This window comes from Oenanthe melanoleuca, chromosome 1A, assembly GCF_029582105.1.
Source record: "Oenanthe melanoleuca isolate GR-GAL-2019-014 chromosome 1A, OMel1.0, whole genome shotgun sequence".
In the NCBI taxonomy this organism is placed as follows: domain Eukaryota; kingdom Metazoa; phylum Chordata; class Aves; order Passeriformes; family Muscicapidae; genus Oenanthe; species Oenanthe melanoleuca.
This window is the reverse complement of record NC_079334.1, coordinates 56,487,077-56,506,872: the sequence shown is the minus strand read 5'-3', so window position 1 is coordinate 56,506,872 and position 19,796 is coordinate 56,487,077. Positions and strand designations below refer to the sequence as shown.

Here is a 19,796-nt window from a genome sequence, read left to right as displayed (position 1 = left end):
AGTGACGCGGCCGGAGCGGAGGCCGAGCGCAGCTGCTGACTCACTCCCTGACCTTTGGCAGCCTCTTTGCCCTCCGCCCGCCGCCGTGCCGCGGCCGGGGCGGGCCCGCTCGGCAGGGCGCTGCCGGGGGAGCCGGGCCGGGCCGGGCCGGGGGCGGCGGGGGGCGCGGGCGGCAGCGCCGGGCCGGGTACACGTGTCCCGCGCCGCTTGTTTACTATCGCCCGGCCCGCGCGGGGCATCCTGGGGGCTGTCGTCTTATCGCGGAGCCGTGGGCAGGCACGGGCGCCGCTGGCGACTACAGCTCCCAGAATGCGTCTGGGAGAGCTGGCGGAGGCTTGGGCCAATCGGAGCGCTGCATGAGGGTGATTGATGTGCGGTGCGGTGCAATCCGCTGTGCAGGAGAGTCAAAACATGCCAGCCCTCCGGAGGAGTCCTGACAGGCAGGCCAGCCAGCCAATAGGATGCGGCCGCGAATTGAGCAACGTCGCCTCTGGCCACTCAGCGCCCGAGCAGCTCCTGTAGGGGGCGGGACCCGCCCAAAGGACGGGGCGGGGGGGCAGCCGAGGGGAGCTCGGTAATGGCGACGGGTTCGGTAAGTGCTACAAAGTTTCGAGCTGCCGCTCTCGGGGGCTGCCAGGCTTTGGCGCGGGACGGGAGGGGTCCAGAAGGTCGGAGAGCAGTGGTAGCGGCTGCCGGTCATGCTGAGGAGGTCGCTGGGTCAAGTCTTTTGACGGCGACAGCAACCTCGGACATTGTTTACTGTGCGCTTTCCCTAACTAGCCTCGCGGAACCACCAGCCTCCCGTAGCGCTGGGTTGGAACTCACAGGGTGTGCCGGCCCTCTTCGGGCCCCTTCAAACCACGAAAACAAGCGGAATAAACGAGGTGCCCCCCGCCTTGTTTTCCCTGGGGAGCGGCTGCCCGCGCCGGTCTGTCAGGGCGAGGGCGCCGTGCCCGCTGAGGCAGCAGCAGCTGTGCGGCACGGGGAGCGTTCGGTGTGTGCGTGGGTGCGGTGAGCCCCGCGGGGGAGCGGGGCCGGGGCGCGGGGGGCCCCCCCGGACCGGTGTTACGCAGTTCGAATGAATGGGGCCGAGCGCGCCTGCGCCGTGCGGCCGCGGGTGTAAACAAGGTCACGTGACGGGCGGGGGGAGCCCCGGGGTGTTTGTGAGGGGAGCCCGCGGGGGGCTCAGCCCGGGGCTCCGCCAGGGCTCGTCCCGGGGCTCCGCCGGCCCCGAGCCGCCCTCCAGCACCGTCCCCATGGACTCGCGGCGGGGCCGGGCGGCGGGGGAGCGCGACCCGCCCTGCGCCACCGAACGGGCCGCCCGGGCTTCGAAAACAAGGTGAATCACGCTCTGCCTGGGCTGCGCGCTCTGGCACGGCCGGGGATGTGCAGCGAGGATTCCTGATCAAAGCAGCTGCGCCAGGAAAAGTCCCTGGTGGAGATCCAGTCTTGCCAGTATGTTGTGTTTTGCTTGGAGAAGCTATTCTCCAAATTAAAACTCCGTCCAATTTATTGCTCAGGCGTAGATCTAGCCTGAAACTTAGTCAGTAGGTTGGGGCAAGAAAGGCAAATAGCAGAAGGAAAAAAGCCACGGGAAGCACTTCCACCCAGGCATTCCTGCGCAGTGCGGTTTGGGTGGATGCTGCCCAGTTCCTGCTGAACCCTTTCTCAGCCACAGTCTTTGTTTACTTTTCTTCCAAATTTACTTTTGTCCCTCAGAAATAGTCATGGTCCAATTAATAAAGTCTTTGTTAGTGGTGCCATTGGTTTTAGCATGACAACTTACTTTAAAGCACAAAATAATAATTTCATTTAGCCTCCAAAGACAGTGGCAGTAATTACAGTCCTGTGAAGCCTGGTTCTAGACAACATCTGACACAATAAATTTTCAACAAAAGTTGAATTTAAAAAATCTTTACAAGCTAATTAATGACCAGTCCCCTTCATGTTCAAACCACTGAAAGGCTGAGAAGAGAAGGATGTGATGTCCAAGGCAGGCTTTAATCAAATAGAATATAAAAAATTGAAAAGTAAAGTTGGGCATGCTTTGTTTGTTTTTCTTTGTAATTCTCTTTCAATTTCTTTGCAATTCATTTGTTAGATGATTTTTGGGCTTTTGGTTTAGAGATATTCTTGTGACTTGGAGGAATAATTCATTTCTCAAATAAGTGTCTTTCTTGTCAGACTAGCATTTTGTATCCGTACCTTATCTCTGACCTTCAGAGTGTTGGGATACCAGGCACCTGGCAGGAAGGAAGGAGAAGGTAACATTCTAGAAATAAGTTTCCTTCTTCATTTTTGAAGGAAAATGGGAAGAGAGGAAAAAATAGAGGAAGAAAACCCAAACAGAGCAGAAGGAGGGAAAGGAAGGACGTAGATAAGCCAGAAAAACAAGGAGTGGCTCTTCAGAGTTGATTAGTTGGAGATAATCTTCAAGGTCCTGACCTGTACTACTGAGGTCTGGTTTTTCTGTTCAGAAATAACTGAGCTATCTGCTCTTGTGGTGTTCTATAATTTTACTGTCCCTTATGGGTGACAGGGATATAAATTGTGTTAAAGGTGTTTTTTGAAGGTGAAAATAATGTCACTGATAGTTTGAGTTGTATATTCTCGTTTCTGTGACCTTTCTTCCCCACCTTAAAATCAGAATAAGCTGATGTCGCTTTGTAGTAGTGCCATTTGAGTAGAATCAAGCATCTTTTTATGTTTAGCATGCAAATTTATATAAGTTTTGCATATATTTGAAAGATTTGGAGATCAGAAGGGTAGAAATTTTCCAGTCAAAATCCTCCTGGACATGATCCTGTGCAACCTGCTGTAGGTGAATCTACTTTAGCAGTGGAGAGGGCTGGACTAGATGACCTCCAGACGTCCCTTCCAACCCAGTCATTCTGTGATACAAAATTACTCTATTTTTTTCAGCTATTGTTGGTATTTCTCTGATGTAGTAGTGGACCATGCATATCGTAGATTTTTCAGGTTTTCTTACTTGTTTTCTGCTCTTTCATGAGAGACTCATGATTTTCAAGGACACTTCATTAACGTACAAGGTAATCATGTTATGGTAGCTTTAATTCATCCTCTTCTGAGAAAAAAAAAAGTAGACAACCAAATTACTAAATATTGGATAACATTGTTTACAGTTTGCAGCTTTTATAGACAGTGGTTGAGTAAAATAAGGACACAGTTCTCTGCTGAAGATGATTTAAAATAGTGGATCTTGTATAAACATTACATTACTAGGATTTGGGGAAATGAAACTGAACTGAAATCTTCCAGTACAGTCTTCTTTATTTTTCCATTTGTGACACAGCTAAGGATGTTAGGAGTCCAGAGTGTTTGAGACTTATCCTGGAGGCCAGAGAATGGAAGGGCAGTGGAAAAGGCACCTGCAGAGACACCAGTGCTGAAAGGCCAACCAGGGAAAGTGTGGGCCTCATGCTAAATGGCAGAGGAGACCTGATCTCCCAAGGCTGAGGACAGCATTTTTGCTTTGATCTTCATTTTCAGGTCTGTTTCCAGGTTCCTCAAGTCCCTGGGTGTAGCAACTTGCCTCTGAGAGAGCAAGAGACTTCTTTGTGGTAGAAGTGGAGCAAGTGAGGGGCAGGCCTGTGGGACCAGATTGGATCCCTCCAGGCCAGTGCTAGTCATGGGTGACAGAATGTTTTGAGTTTGAAGGGACCTTCAAGGTCATCTAGTTCCAAGCCCCTTGCAGTAAGTGGGGACATATTGTGAGGATGGTATCTAAAAAGCAGTGGATTTGGTGGCAGGATGGCTCCCAATAACTGGAAATAAAAAAATGTCACACCAGGCTTCAAGGAGGATGTGGGGAAACTACAGGCTGGTCAGCCTTAGCCTTCAGGTATTTTTATGGGGCAAAGTCTCCTGACAGCCATGTCAGCTTATTCTTTGTAAGGCAAGAAGTTGTCTGGGAATAGCCAGGACAGATTAGCCAAAATCAAATCTTGTCTGACCCATCTAACTGCCTTTTGTGATGGGCTGAGCGGCTTAGGGTACCAAGTGAATGTTGTTTATCTTTGCTTGAGTGGTGGTTGAGGAGGTAACTCCAGACTCTTGAAGGCAGCAGGCACAGGCTGTCAGATGTTCAAACCTGCATAAGGAACAGCTTCTTTACAGCAAGAATGGTTACTGGAACAGGGGAAGTGCCAGGGAGTCTCCATCCTTCAAGATACTAGAAACTCAATTGACCAGGGCCCCAGGCAGCCTCTTGAATTCAGTTAGCTGTTTTCTGTAAGGATTGTGCAAGATCATGTCTAGACACCCCTAAAATATGCTGTGATACTCAACAGACTAATGAGGATTTAGGGCCCTGGTAATGAAGTAGTGTATATCAGATGCAACTTAAAACATTTCACACATATACAAATTTCTAACCTGTGTCTTTCTAAAGTCAGATACTTTGGAGCATCCTAACATGGTGTGGGAAGTGAAGACAAATCAAATGCCTAATGCAGTTCAGAAACTCCTTCTGGTAGTGGACAAGAGAACTTCAGGGATGAACGAGTCACTGGAGTTGCTGAAGTGTAATGAAAACCTGCCCTCTTCTCCTGGATATGCATCCTGTGATGAGCACATGGAACTTGGTAAATAGCATGATTTTTTCAGAGGAAAATGAATTCTTAAGTTTGTTAGATTTCCTATACTGAAATTATTGGAAGCTGACTGAATGAAATTGCTGATTTTTAACTTGAGGAGGGCAGGGAATTGTGACATCTGAAGGTCTTTGCAGTCAGTTTTCCCTTTAACCCATTTCCAGTTCTGACACACTGGCCTGTTCACTCAAATGTTTTCTTGAACTCAGAGCCACAAATTTCAGCTTCTAATTCCCAGAGGAGCAGGGGTTTTTTGGCACAAGAAAAATAAACAGAAAGCTCAAGAGCTCCTCCTAAAGGGAAATCATATTGCTTTAGATCTGCTGCAAATAAAGATTCTTGGATAGAGGAACATTACTTCAGTTCTTACATATTGGAGAAAAACAGCATATACTTTAAAAGTATCAATATAATCTGTGAAATATTAACACATTTAATTGAAGTTATGGAGTAATTAAGAATAATGATGCTTAAGATACATGACAGCACATAGCACAGACTTCTCTCAACAAGCTGGGGTCTTTTCTGTTACTCTGTATGGGATAGGAAATTGTATATTGTGTATATTATTGATAGGAATTCAGCTTACCAGCCTGTATATCCAGCTTTCATGATTTATTTAATTGGAGTTATATAAATGTTGTTCCCTGGTGGAAACCTTTTACATTGAACATGGTCTGATGTTGAATTTTTTAGTGTCATACTTTCAAGGACAGATTAATTTAGTTGTCTTTTGTGGAATGTTTTAGTATTTTAGTGAAGCAGTTAGTTTTGAATAATACTGCAGTATAGTTCTGTGTAAACTGGTCAATCTAGTAAAAACTTTAAAATCAGAACTACATTTTTATCTAGTTACCTAATTTTTTTAAAAATTTCTTGTGTGAGTGTATAATTGACTAGAGATGTTACTATTTCTGTGGCCATTTTTATGAATAGGGTATGTGAAATGTTACTAAATGTGATATGAGAAAATAAAATTTTTTATTGTGGTTCCTTTTTTTTCACCAAATTTGCAAGATTAGAGTAGACAAATTGAGTGGACACCAAATAATTGCGTATAATTGTGGTAATTTGTGCATTTGCTTGTAGATGATCTTCCTGAATTACAGGCTGTGCAGACAGATTCTACCCCACCTGCACTTTTTCAGCTTGGTGCTGATGTTTCACATCAGGAATGTTCAAGGCCTTCATGGAGCCAACATACCTCAAACAGCAATCCAGAAAATTCTTATTCTTGTGAGAATGGAGTGAACTGGTTGACAGAATTGGCAAATATAGCTACAAGTCCTCAGAGTCCTTTGATGCAGTGTGCTTTTTATAACAGGTACTGACACTCATTTCAGTTTTGAACTATACTGATTTATAATCCTGTCTCCAAAGTATTTCCTTCGCTCTTTACACCCTCTGACTTTGAACTGGAGCTCTGTCTTTTGGTCTGTTTATTTGTTCTGTGAAAATATGCACAGAACTCATCTCAGAGCCTGGTGCAAAAGCTGCTTAGTTTCCAGCCGTGAATGACATAAAGACACTGAATATCAACAGCAGTCTCAGAAATTATGGACATTTACCTCATGTGAAGCAGCAAATAAAAACTAAGAGGAATTTCTTATATTAAATTCTTAAAGCTTTCTAGTGCACAGACTTCAGATTTTAATTTTTTTTTTTTTTTAATAGCTAGTTGGAAATCTAATGCAATGTGTATTTTAGTGATAACTATCTCAGGTTTGTGATCTGTACGGTCTAAGGTTGTGAGCAGCAAGTGTGGGATCTTGGAAATTTCTGGGCTTCACTTTTAATTGTACAGCTTTTCTTGGTTTATAATCAGAAAACTCAATGCAATACTGTTAATAGTAATGCAATTGCGATTTAATCATTTAAATGAGCAGATGTCTTTAAATTCTCTTAAGAGCAGGGTATTTGCTTCAAGATATTTGTAAAAACTTCAGCACTGTGCTAAGGAGATGGCACAGTGGAAGTACTGCTGTCATTTGGGTGCTGTATAGAACCTGTGCAGGAGTTACACTGAGTGTTCTCTTGCCTGAGCTTGCGCCCTTTAATTATCCCATTGGAGTACTGGTGTGTGGGAGGTTTGTTTGGTGTTCGGCTCATGCAAATGGAAATATTTGCAATAAAAGCATTTTAGAGTAGTGGCAGCAAAGTCTCATGTTGTCTGAATCTGAGATATTTTAAAATATGTGTTTCTGTTGTAGATCATCTCCTGTTCGCATAATAGCAACAAGCAAAAGTTTACATTCCTATGCACGTCCTCCACCAGGATCTTCAAACAATGATCCTAACTTCTCCAAGAATGATGTGGATGAAACACCAGTCAGACATGAAAGGGTGAGTTGTTCTGAAACATTTTAAAATAAACATGTATGAGTAATGGGTTAAGTGTTTTGACCAGGAAAACCAGTTAAAAATATCTGTTTAGTATTAATACTGTTGCTATTTAAGCTAGATTTTCTGTTACTTTTCTTTTTACCACAGGGTAGGCTTGTAGTGCTACTTCATCGTTTTTGTGACGAGATCACTTTTCAAGAAAGCTCTGCTTCTATTGTGATTCCCTCTACAGCAAGCTTTAAAAAAATGTTATCTTGTTTGATGCCTCAAAAGGAAATATGGATCCCTCTCCTTTGAGATGCACAAAAATTGTCAGTCCTGTGTCTCCTTTTCCCATATATTATTTGTATCTGAAATTTGTCTGGTAACAACAGTGAATTTTCTCCAGTGATTTATCTACAACTGCCTTGAGCCTACAGTTTTACAGTAACTGGACCATAGAGTAATGTGCTTTAAATGATTCTGTAGATGACCAAGGAATGATGAGGTGTAAAATGCTCACACATGAGCATAAGATAATCTGTAGGGATGAAATGAATCTCAGAGAATGAAACGCAAAAATGTCAGCATGCATCTCAGAAAAGGAGATGAAAGCAATCCATTCACATTTACTGCATTCCTTTAATCTTTGTCTTCATGTCACATTCCTGTGAGTATTTAAGGCAAAATAATGCCTTAAATCAGTGACTGTCTTAAGACATGTAAGACCAGCCCTAAAATACTCTGCAGTAAAATACCAACTTTTTTTTTTTTTTTTTTTTTTTTTAAATAGGCAAATAGTGAATCAGAATCTGGCATTTTCTGCATGTCATCACTTTCAGATGATGATGATTTAGGATGGTGCCATTCCTGGCCCTCAACTGTCTGGCATTGTTTTCTAAAAGGTAAAATAACGTGTCATGAAATAAGTATTTGTTTTATCTTGTCTTTTCTCTTATAACACAGACTTTTTAACCTAACACTAACGTTCTGTTTTCCTTGAAAATATCTGTTAGGCTCTCGTTTGTGCTTTCATAAAGGACGCAATAAAGAATGGCAGGATGTTGAAGAGTTTGCAAAATCTGAAAGCTGTGGAAAAGAGGAAAATCTCCCAGTCAGTCCTTACAAGGTAGCTGTTAGTTCTGATAAATTCACTGCAATACCTGTAGCAATTACTTAGTTTCTTATCTTATGTTACCCCTGTGCCTTTAATTACTGTCTCAGGAAAATAGATTAACGTTTATGTTGTTTAGAGCTGATCACTGTGCTGTTTGTATATATCACAGAAAAGCACTTGAACTGCCTTAATTTATGTATATTTTGAATGTTATGGTGTCTTTATTAATTTCTAGCAATATAGAAACACAAATTAAAATACTGTTGTTTTTTAATATAATGTATGATGATGAGTATACACCTAGAGTATACACAGGTATATGCTTTTCTTGGGGAAAATTTTTTGAACTGTATGTGTGTTAACAGGACTATGGTTCCAATGGCTTGAAGTTGATTTCTCATGAAGAAAGCATTTCCTGTGGTGAGTCAGTGCTGAAGCTGACTTTTGATCCTGGCACAGTGGAGGATGGCTTGCTTACCGTAGAATGCAGACTCGATCATCCATTTTATGTTAAAAATAAAGGTATGAAATACCTCAAGTACACTTGGTTGCATATTCAAATATTCTCAGAAAGTGATTGCAGATTTTGTTGGCATCCTATACTGTTCAAGAAAGTGATAAAAGTCGTGGTGTAGAAACAATTTACTTTGTAAAGAAATCCGGAATATGAACCGAAAAAACCCCCAACGCTGTAAAGCCAAAAAGCTCCAGGAAGACTGCCTATCTCTTAAGGAAAGATTTCATTGAATATATCAGTGGAGCTCTGGAAAGCAGAAAAACTGGGGTGGGGGGAGACAGGAAAACTGCAAATAAGGGAGGCTTTTATCTTGCTAAAAGATATCTTCTGATGGTAAGTCTCCAGGTTTTGATTCCTTTTTTGCTAGAGTGAGATTTTATTTAAGATAAAAATAAACTGCTTGCAGTAAGAATTCCCCGAGTAAGAGTTTCTGATTTTTATTTTGAGTGAAATAAACTACATCAGAACATTTTAATAAAATAATGTAATTTCAAGATATAGGATTGCTCCAATGAAGAACTAGAGAGATTGTCTGGCCGTTTGTCTAATTTAACTCTTTACCACTTCAGGTTGGTCATCTTTTTATCCAAGCTTGACTGTGGTACAGCATGGCATTCCATGCTGTGAAATGCATCTTGGAGATCTGTGTCTACCTCCTGGACACCCTGATGCCATTAACTTTGATGATTCAGGTGTTTTTGATACATTTAAAAGGTAATTTTTGGATAAAGTGGCCTCAGTGGTTCTTGTATTTAATGAGTAGGCACCTTAAGTCTGGAAGAATTTGAAGCATTATATAGAGGAAAGATAGAATAGTTTTGGTAATACAAAATAAATTATAGGGATAAATGAATACTCAGTACTATGAAAGCTGTGTAATTACGTGCTCTGCTAAACTGCAAAGTAGTGCCTTGGAGTGAAATAACTTTTTAGCCTCTTTTTATGATAGTTTAATGCAGATTAGATAAAGCAGTAAATATATATATATTGTTTTTATAAATTCTCCAGGTAAAGTGGATTATGTTTGAAAAACCCAGTGCAATTTTCTGACAATAGTATGTCTGCCAGCTGTTATCTCATGCTTCAAATGCAACAGTACATCTGAATTATCTGAGTAGTTTCTTAGTGATAAATGCATGTGCAATGGCTTTATAATACAATATGTTCATAATTCTTATTATTTTTGTGTATTTTGGTTTTTGGCATTCTTTTATATTAAATCAAAATTACCTAACGTCAGAGTTTGATTCACTTTTGCCTGAGCTAGAACTTCAACCAGATAACCTTCAGAGGTTCCTGTTCAACATAAATTACTTTAAGAGTATAAGATAGTAAAGATTTTTTGATACTATTTTGAGATTTTGAGTTTTAGTAAAATCCATCTTTTCCTATGATGTTAGTGCCTTTTTAGCATCTGTTTTTAATCCAGCTGCACTTCAGTTTTTTACAACAGAAAAAAGGGAATTTAAGATGCTCTTTGCAGTTCAAGCCCTGGGAGCTCTTGTATGAGTTCAGTCTGGCATGGAGCGAGTTCAGATTGCTTGGCTGCACTCATTTGCTGTCTGGGTGTTTTTCTTAACTCTATCCTGAACTGCATGTGTAGAGAGCTATTAGAATCATAGTAGCTACATCTCACTGAAAAATCTGGATTTCTGGCTCCTTAATAATTTGCCAGCTGAATATTGCCTTGTACTTCAAATTCCTTGTCTTTCTGGGCAGAAGAGAATGACTGGGAAAGGAGCATGCAGAAGCTGCAGCTGTGATAACAGGACAGAAGAATTAAAAACAAAATTTTGTTTCTGTGTTATGGAAAGGAGATTAGGAATAGGAAGGGTGCTGGTCTGTTATAGAACAGAGAGGTCTTTTCTCCTTATCTCGTGATAGCCTGCAAGATGGTCAGCATTATCCCTTCTTTGCTGCTCTGTACTTTCCTGAGGAATGGTGGAGGCCACTCGTAGGGCTCCACTCTGCATGGTTCTGTCCCATGGGAGGAGGAGCTACCCTTGCAGAGGGGCTGGACAGCCACATGCAGTGTTTCCTTGTTAGTAGTTTTACTTGGTGTTCACAAAAAAGCTTTTCAAAATGCTTATTTTGGCCATAAATCATACAGCTGTAGCCACACTGAGCAGCAGGTAAGAGGAGCCTTAGCAAACACATGTTATGTGTTTCTCTCATGGTGGTAACTCAATGGTTTAGATTCATGACTGAGTAGCCCCTTCCCAAGAGTGTTTTTCCCACCTGGAGATGGTAACAGATAGTCTGTGGAGTTAAACGACTTCTTTAGTGATTAGAGGTTAATTGTAGTTGTTGGACAGCTGAAAATTGCAAGATTTTGTCGTATTTGGAGGTCTGAATTTTATGGAAACAAGTTCCAATACCTTGAGGAGGAATGTCGCGGTTTTGTCACTAGAGGGCAAGCGTTTGTCAGCACAGCATCAAACAGTACAACATCAAGGGGCTCTGTGCAGGGTTTTAACCTCACTGGAAGGTCTGTGTGTAAAAGTGTTTATTCAACTGCCTAGAGAAGTTATTTGTATGGAAGTGAATATAATATAATTTATTTCAATGTAGTGGTTTTATATTTGCCATTAGTATATATTTGTAAGTGAACTCATTGCATTTCTTTTTGTACTGATCAGGTTTCATTTATGGTAAGGACAGAAGCAGAAAGAAAAAAACGTGTTTAAAAAGATGATAAAGTTTGAAGACATTGTATCGTTAACTGATACATAGCTAAGAAAAGTACACAGGAAAATGAGTAAAGCTGCAGTCCTCATCATATTGAAGAAGATACTAACTTACCTGCCAGAGTGTTGTAGCTTTTTTTTTTTTTTCCACACTGATGTCCACATCAAGCATAAATCATTAGGCCACATTAAAGAGGGCAAAATACTAGATATGTAGTAAAATTGAAGATTGAGCAGATATTTGGGGATTTTACATGAAAATTACTCGATGGCTTTATGATCTGTCTTTTGCCTGTAGTTATGACTTTACCCCGATGGACTCCTCTGCGGTGTATGTGCTCAGCAGCATGGCTCGCCAGCGTCGCGCTTCGCTGTCCTGTGGGGGATCAAACAATCAAGATGCCGAGAGATCAGATTGCAGTAGTAAAAACTGTGCCTCTGCTGCATCGTCACATCTTTCCTCCAATCCTTTGTACAGCAAAGCTGGCAAAAGCCACAGCTCAGGGACTGCAAGTACTGTGAGTGCCACTTCTCCAAACAAGTGCAAAAGACCAATGAATGCCTTCATGCTTTTTGCCAAAAAATACAGAGTTGAATATACTCAGATGTATCCAGGGAAAGACAACAGGTAATGATACAAACTATGGTTTTGCTATTACTGGTGAGTTAGAAGAATATCTGTGTCCCACTTTTAAATAGCCTAAATTTTGCATTTGAAATAAAATGTGTGTACAGTTTTAAGAAGAAGTTTTGAAAGATGTTAACGTAAAGGATGGTTTATGGGTGGACTGTGAACATTTACAGTACTCAGTGAACTTGATACAAACCATTTTTGGCAAACTTACCTTCTGAGAAAACATTGGGGTAAAGCAACTGATACATGTATATGTGTGCATTGGCAGAGGCACAAATACAGAACCATTGTTGTTTACTGTGATGAGGTGCTCTGCTTGCGTGCTCTAATGGAAAAAAGGGAGTTTCTGATGCTTCTAATTAAGTCTTGACATATTATTGCAAATTGATCATGAAGTTACAAGCATTTATTTCTAGTCTGTATATCCTGTTGAAGAGTGGAGTACTGATAAGTTAGGATATCTCAAGGATCATAATCCAGACAGCACATTGCCAAATTTTGCTTGGCCTAAAGACATTCAACAATCTGTTGAAACTTGCAGGAAGAGTTGTATGACTGTGTTTGGGGGACAGGTTTTTGTTAGTTTGCTCTTTTGTTCTTAATCTCTAGCACATTTGCTTCTGAACATTTTTTATTAAGATTTCCATTACATAACTTTTAAGTAATATTTGGTGTAATTGTGCATATGTAAATAGAAACCAAAACACACAAACATGGACTGATCTTACAATCAGGTTTTTTACTGTATGTAATTTTATAAAAACTTACTGTAAAAATAGCATTGTGACATAAATATTCTAGAACTAAATCTGGTAAAAATTAAAGTTGGCAGGGCTTTGAAAGGGGTCTAACTGTTTTATAATTTTCTAATAAGGAGGCTGTAACTGATGATGAAATATAAAATCCTGCCAGAAAAATCCCAGCCAGTCTTGTGTGTCCTGACAATGATGTTGTGTAATGTTTATAGTAAGTTCAGTGAAGCAGATCTGCTGCCTTCACACTCATTGCAACTATCAATGAGAAATGGAACAGAAGTCAGCCAGTAAAGTTTATGATGGTTATATATTTAGTTGAAAATGCTGATTTTACATGGATGCAGTGAACTGTAGCTGTGGCTGCATGGATATGAAAATGAATTGAATATTTCAGTGAGCAAGCAGGACAGTGAGCAGGTTTACTTTGAAGGAAAGAGATGACATAGTTACAGGTATGGTTCAAAATGCACTGCTCACTGTCCTGCTTGGAAGGCAGAGCATTTGGGTGCAGTTCCATGGCATAAAACACAGGATGGCAGAAGTAGCATTAGTGATAATTGATACAGGCATTCAGCTACTGTCACTGTGTTGCTGAGGCATTCATAAATTTAGATGCTGGGAGGAACTCTCATGTTTTTTAAATTTAAGTTTATGTCATTTTCAGATTACTGTGTAGATCTTATAACATAGTAGCCACTTCTGTACAGTGGAGTTCTTACATATGCTGCTCTTAATTCCTTACAGGAGTATGAAAGTAAAGAATTTAAGGTGATCTGAGTTAAACAGTCTTTTCTGAGACAAAGCAGCTCAAGGCATATCAGCAAGATAGTGAGCTTGTAAACATTTGAAGCACAACATCGAGAGTCACATGATACTTAAATGGACTGCAAGATCATGTTTGAAAAACTGGTTAGGGCTGCACTTGTTTATTTTCTAGATACTCTTCACTGTAACACTGTAACTGGAGTTGAACTTGGTTGTGTGGTCTGAAGTACTTTGAGTAGTGGGCCTTCTGGAGATAAGGGAAATCATATTTTTGTTTAAAAGATTTCATGGTGCATTTTTATTTAGAAAGGCAATGGCTTTTACAGCAGACCTGCTCTCTGTGGGTCACTGTGTTCTTTCCTGAGGCTGTGAGTGATCCAGTACAAGCTGGTGACCCAGAGCAGACAGGTTTCTGGTGATATGCCTCTGGATACTGTCAAAAGATGAAAAATCTACTAATTAAACTGGATATATTTGCCTCTGATGACAGACAAAAGGTACGGTTTCTCAGTTTGGATAGAAAAACAGAAATTACATTGCCAAAGAGGCTGTGCAAATAAATGGATTCAATGACGATGGGATGTGGTGTCCCCTGGAGGAGTTTGCTCCAAGAAGTCACCAGAGCACATGGCAGTGCAGGCTCAAGGGCTGTCTGGGCACTTTGGGATGTGTTCCCTGAGTGAACTGCAGCTCAGGGAAACCTAAACAGCACCACACGGCCTTGCAGGAGTCAAATCCTTTTTTTGCTGTGGTGCAGAACAGCCTTCAGAGCTGCTGTGTGCCACGTTATGGAAGTAGTGGATGAGACTCTAATTGTCTTGATTCTGTTTGAATATCTTCACTGCCAGCAAGGAACTTTATTAACAGGAGAAAGGAAAGGACTTAGTTGCGTCCACCTTTTTCTTAGAGCCAGTCACAGAACTCTCATTGCTGTAATCTGAAGCCAAAGTGTACAAAGCACTTGGGTAGGTTTAACAGTTGTTGATAAAAGAGCTGTTGTTTAGAGATTTTCATTCAGCTGAAAGGCAGAGTTAAAGCTTTAATGGGATATTGATCCAACATTTGGGAGTGCAGTTAAGCAATATGGCAGGATAGTACAGGGAAATGTTGTCAAAAGACCTAGAGTTTGTAACAAGAGGAATTAATTCAGCTTCTGGAAATGGTGATAGATGTGTAAGAACAAATGGTTCCATTTGCACAGGAATGGGAGCTTATCAGTATGTTCCACCCAGAATGGATTAAAGGTGGAGGAAGCTACACATATTGATTAAATAGACATGGGAACTTGCAGTTAATCAAATATTTGGCTGAGGTCATATTCAGTTCATTGCTCTAATTATTAGAGAACATATTTTCAGCAAATCTGTCATATGATCTTCTGGTATGAAAGTAGAGCAAAACAAATGTGAGTTACCATTTGGTGGTGGTTTTTGTAACATCTCTATTTTGCCGGTTTATGCCAGTTGCTGTATGTGCACTCTTTGAAATGTTAAAATGTGCATTGACCCATGCTCAGCTAACACAGATGTCTCAGCTGTTTAACTATTAAAAGAACTATGAGAAGATTACCACAAATATGATTATTAAAAAATTTAAAATACAGCTGATTTCTTCCTTGTGTGTTAATTCCACATTTAACTCACATCTTTTTTAAAGTGCTCAGAATAAAAACAGAAAAAATCCCGGTATTTCTTAGAAGTGTCCTGACTGTACTGTAAACATTTATCTTGCAGAGCCATAAGTGTGATACTTGGCGACAGGTGGAAGAAAATGAAAAATGAGGAAAGAAGGATGTACACACTAGAAGCCAAGGCCTTGGCAGAGGAGCAGAAGCGTTTAAATCCTGACTGTTGGAAAAGAAAACGAACAAATTCTGTATGTTTGTGAAGCAGTCTTTTTCATTATGGTTCAGATGTGTGGCTACAGTGTGTTTTGTTCAGAAGATACTTTCTTAGTAACCGAAATCTTCATTTACTCGCCTGTGTTCTGTAACCTGTTTTTGGCAGTTTGGCAGGAGACAGATCAGGAGAGGGTCTGTCTGAATATTTTATGAGAGTTCTGTGGATTCTGTTGTACTGAAAGTTAGTGTGCTTGTGAAATGCAAAGGAAGGGCACGTAGTCTGTCGCTTTGAAGTGAGTTCATAAGATTGTACCTAAACTTTTTTTATCTTCCATGAAAGCTTTTTCTTTACATTTTTCTAGTTTTCTTACTGATAATTTATATCAGCATATATGAAAATATTGAAGGAGCAAAATATTTTTCCCCATGAATCCCTTTCATTTATTACTCTGTTTAGTTGTAAAATAAATACAGTAGATAATACTACTTCTGTAGGAAAAGAAATTGTTTTCCACTTTGTAGAAAGCCATCAATCTAAGAGTCTGCAGCAATGTATTAGTCGGTGTGGATGTATTAAGAAAGAGAAGGGCTTTAAAGCTGAAACATCATGTAAGGCAAACATCAAACACAGGAGATTCTGCCTGTTCAACTAGAAGAGTAGATTGGAAGGAAAGATCCACTGAAGTGCACAGAGTGCTTGCCAAGTTCTTTCATTTTATGGCTGGGTAGGAGCTTGAAGGGTGGTGTGGACTTCGTCTAGGTGGTTGGTGAAACCATCCATCCATGTGGTGTAAGATTTCATCCTCAAGTTACCCTTTTCCTTTGATGTGTAAATGAGGCTTCTTTCTCAAGAGCATATGTAAGTGTTGCCTTAAGACTGAATAAGAAATGCTCCAACACTGAGTTGCTTCTTTCTGCTGCACATACTTTGTGGAGTTTCCAGTCCCTTGTTGCAGAAGGTTCCACCAAATCCCAGCTGCTAGGAACAAGCTGTTTTTCTGTTCACTGCATTCTATTTTAATCAACAGTGACAGCTTCTGTTACATTTCCTTGTGGGTTTAGTTAAAATAATATTATTTATTTATTCTGCTCTTTCACTACTGCAGTTTTGAGCTTTGGATGGTGAGATCACAGGCTCACCTGTGAGCCTCAGGCAACTCAGAGGCATGTTTGTGTGTAGCTGAGTAGTGATGGGTTTGCCTCAGTAAGGCTTTTTTGCCCTGCCTTGTTAGTAGGATTTTCCTTGTCCCTACAGTCTTCAGACCAAGAGAACAGGACATTCCCTCAGTAAAATACCCTTTATAATTGTTCTGGTTTAGTGAACTGAACTGTTAGCAGTCTGGTAACCTTATTCATTAATGACAGTAGGCTACAGGCTGTGACAGAGAAGTTGTGATGGTCTTTTCATGATCAGGGGACAAAACAGTCTAGTTTGGCCTTTTTGTTTTCTTCTGAATAACAGACCAACAATTAGAAATACCTGTGTCTTTGAAAACAAGTGTTGTGCCCTGTTCTTGGTGATCGCTAACCTGGTTTCCTCTTCTCTTTTCTCAGGGCTCACAGCAGCATTAAGCCAGAATTTTCCTGTTAACTCTGTATTTACAAAATGGCTGTTGCTTGATGGCGAGAAGATGCAAGATCAAGGTCTTACAATTTGTTGTGACTATGTGTGACCATAAAATATTGGCACCATCATGGAAATGATCTGAGTGCAGATTTGCTTTTTACAATAGAACATTAAGTAAGCTAAAAACTATCAGCATTTTAAACCAAATTGCCTTATTTTTCTTCCAAACTTCATTATGTATCAGGTAATATAGGCTTGAAAATGGATATCCTGTGGTGCTAAAGTACTTTAGAAAGAGGTGAAGGAGATATGTATAAATGTTTATTTTTAAAAGAAAATGTACAAAAAGGGGAATTTTAAAATATGTAACAGCTGTTTATATACATTGATTCTTATTGCTGATTAATATGTATTGCACAACTGTATTATTAATTGCAATTCTGGGGCCTGGGATTTTCTGAAATGGCAAAGTGTATTATCAGCTTCCAGCTTCCCCAGCAAGTTACCAGAAGGTGTGGGAATGAGGGGTGTGGTGTGATGTAGCAAGGGAGCTGCTGCTTGGGATGCCACTTAGAAAACTTGTACCCACAAGGGAGATATTTTTGCATCAGCTTGCACTAGTGAGAGCTGTCATTTTGTGGTGGAAGCAATGGCCCAGGACAGGATGAAACAAATAAATAGCATTATCTCAAGAAAAGTGGTGCTGTTGATATCATCACCATCATAGTTATAACTCTGTGTTTTGTCTTTGCCACATATTCTACAATATTTTATTTTGCCATAAGACATCTTTTATGGTGGGGGCAAACTTTGCACTTAACTATATGTGCAACACTTGCACTTTACTTTTTTTTCTCTTCCAACTGTCTAAAATTAGAGCAGCTGCATTAGGATTACAATTGCTTCTGCTGTGAACATTTACAATCATGGCTTTTCCTGTACTAAACAGCGGTGCGTTGTTTTTTTTTTTTAAGAATCACAACTGTAAATTTCAGTTTATGACACGTCTACATGATGTTGCCCCTAAGATTTTTGCACATTATATTCTTGTATATTACTTCAAATAAATTCATTAAAATTTGGTGTTGTGTATTTTATAAAATGAAGAAGACTAATCATGAAGTCAGCCCTGCAGCAGTCAGCATGTTCTGCATGGTAGTCTTTACACGAACCCATCCAAAATATATCTTAATGCTTTGCCATTAGGAAGCTAGTAAAGAACTTCAAATACTATTTTCAGGATTGGATAGCTAATGTTCTTTATTACAGTTTAGGCAAAAAGACTTGAAATCAATATAAATTATTTCTAAGCAAATAGCAGTGCAATAGAGAAGCATTTAGGTTAGTTATAAATATTTTTCCTTGTGTTAAAATTAGTGATTTTTAGATGGAAACTGATGATTCAAACGTTTCAAAAGTACAATTTTCTGAATACAGCTAAAATGCATTCAACTGTTTAAAACTCTACTTTAGGAAAAAAGCTGCCTCCTTATTTGAGATATTCAGCAATTACACTGTAATATTTGAGTTCTAATTTTATACTTTTCTAAATTCAAAAGGAATGCTTAAGAATGTTTCAATTAGATGTAGACTTACAGCACATTAAAGTTGTACAATTTCCTTATATTTCTGTATAAGTAAGTTCCTGCAACATGAACATAAAGCAAGAAGACAGAAGTTTCAAACGTGAAGTAGGTAAACGTTTCATTGTAAAGATGATGTACCTGGGGATAATTTACATAAACAGTGAATATGTTTGTGGCACCAAAGCCCCCAGCTGTGTTACCGTCCATTCCCTGGTGTGAGAGCATTGTCCAGGTGTCTTCACTGAAGGGCTGACATGGCTTTCTGCAGCAGCTGAACCATTATGGGATAGACTGGTGCAAACTCCTTTCCCTCTCTTGTTCTCACTGACTGAACATAAGCTTCCAGTGCACCACTGGAAAAAAAAAAAAAAAAAAAAAGTAGCTAAAGCAATTAAGTACTGTAAATTCAGGATCTGCAACAGAAATTAATTGCCTTCTTCCCTCTGCAAAATTTTGCTCAGATGGTCCTACTTGTCTGTGGAAGGAAGTGAGCAAGGAAGGCCTTGCAAAGCTCTATATAATTGTTCCATGATCTTTATCTTCTTTCTTGCATGCTTGAGGAGCAAACAAGTTAACATTTAAATAAGCAGCAGCATTTTGCAGATGGCTTGGAATGACAGCTCTGACGCACAGACTCAGGCTCTGTGCTGCACTGGTAACCTTTAGAAAGAGAGAGAATAATCTCCAGATGCTGCAGACGCTGAGAGTGCAACTTCCAGCATGCAAGGTGGGGCACTGGTGAACACTCGCCATGGCCTCAGGTGATTCCTGGCACAGCCTTTTCAACTCCCACCTCTGTCCTCGGGAAATGCCATAGCCCCAGGCAGGGCTTGGGCAAGGCATGGCCTGGCTCTTAACATTGTCACAGAATGTCACACACAGAGTCATCATCTGTGAACTGCACAAATAAAACATTGCAAAGCTAAAAGGGGCAACTGTGGTGATGCTTTACAACACAGGGTCACCTTTCAGCCAACATTCTAGTACACAGTACTGTTGAGTGACAGCATATTTGTAAAACAAACACTCTAAGTGCTTGTCTGTTGAGATTCCAACTTACTAATTCATTAAGTAAGCCAAGCTAGTGTTGCCACACTTAAATATAGCTTTGAATTTAATTTTCTTTTCCTTTTCTGCTTCCATTTCTTCATGTAACTGATACAATCATCTTGGAGTTTCCTTCTAAAATTCGCTTATATTTGTGCTATTTACAGCAAAACTCTGACATTAAGAAAATGCACAAACAACAGACCCCATTTCAAGTGGAGACTAATACAGCTCCTGGTATGTGGCGGTTCCTTTTTTAATACAGCCTGTACCACAGCCCTTCCAGCACGGTGCAGGCACCAGCCCACAGGGCAGTGGGGTCCTGCCATGAATGCAGTCACTGAGC

The 19,796-nt window shown here is 40.3% G+C and overlaps 2 protein-coding genes across 6 annotated transcripts in view; one reads left to right on the top strand and one right to left on the bottom strand.

Annotated features, from left to right (window-relative positions):
• Positions 1-367: 367 nt before the first annotated feature.
• HBP1 (HMG-box transcription factor 1) lies at positions 368-17,898 on the top strand. Of its 5 annotated transcripts, none has more exons than XM_056482134.1 (11): positions 368-592; positions 4,412-4,604; positions 5,703-5,937; positions 6,824-6,956; positions 7,729-7,840; positions 7,952-8,064; positions 8,418-8,574; positions 9,139-9,283; positions 11,555-11,884; positions 15,144-15,285; positions 16,805-17,898. In XM_056482134.1, exons 1-11 carry the CDS (start codon positions 578-580, stop codon positions 16,820-16,822), a joined length of 1,593 nt encoding a protein of 530 aa, XP_056338109.1. In that variant the 5' UTR covers positions 368-577; the 3' UTR covers positions 16,823-17,898. The 5 variants fall into 5 exon arrangements, with proteins under 5 accessions (XP_056338109.1, XP_056338113.1, XP_056338112.1 ...); XM_056482138.1 differs by having other exon boundaries at positions 534-592; positions 4,416-4,604; XM_056482137.1 differs by lacking the exon at positions 368-592 and adding an exon at positions 1,168-1,339 and having other exon boundaries at positions 4,416-4,604.
• Positions 17,111-19,796, bottom strand: part of COG5 (component of oligomeric golgi complex 5) — a 177,519-nt gene continuing 174,833 nt past the window's right edge. Inside the window, exon 22 of the mRNA XM_056482133.1 lies at positions 17,111-18,756. Coding sequence (XP_056338108.1) covers positions 18,642-18,756 — 115 coding nt within the window. The 3' untranslated portion in view covers positions 17,111-18,641. The remainder of the gene's footprint in view (positions 18,757-19,796) is intronic.

Excerpts from the sequence above, each read along its gene's own strand:
- HBP1 (XM_056482134.1), top strand. Across the intron at positions 8,575-9,138 it reads ATTTTATGTTAAAAATAAAG|GTTGGTCATCTTTTTATCCA; the intron begins GTATGAAATACC and ends TTACCACTTCAG. Across the intron at positions 11,885-15,143 it reads TATCCAGGGAAAGACAACAG|AGCCATAAGTGTGATACTTG; the intron begins GTAATGATACAA and ends TTTATCTTGCAG.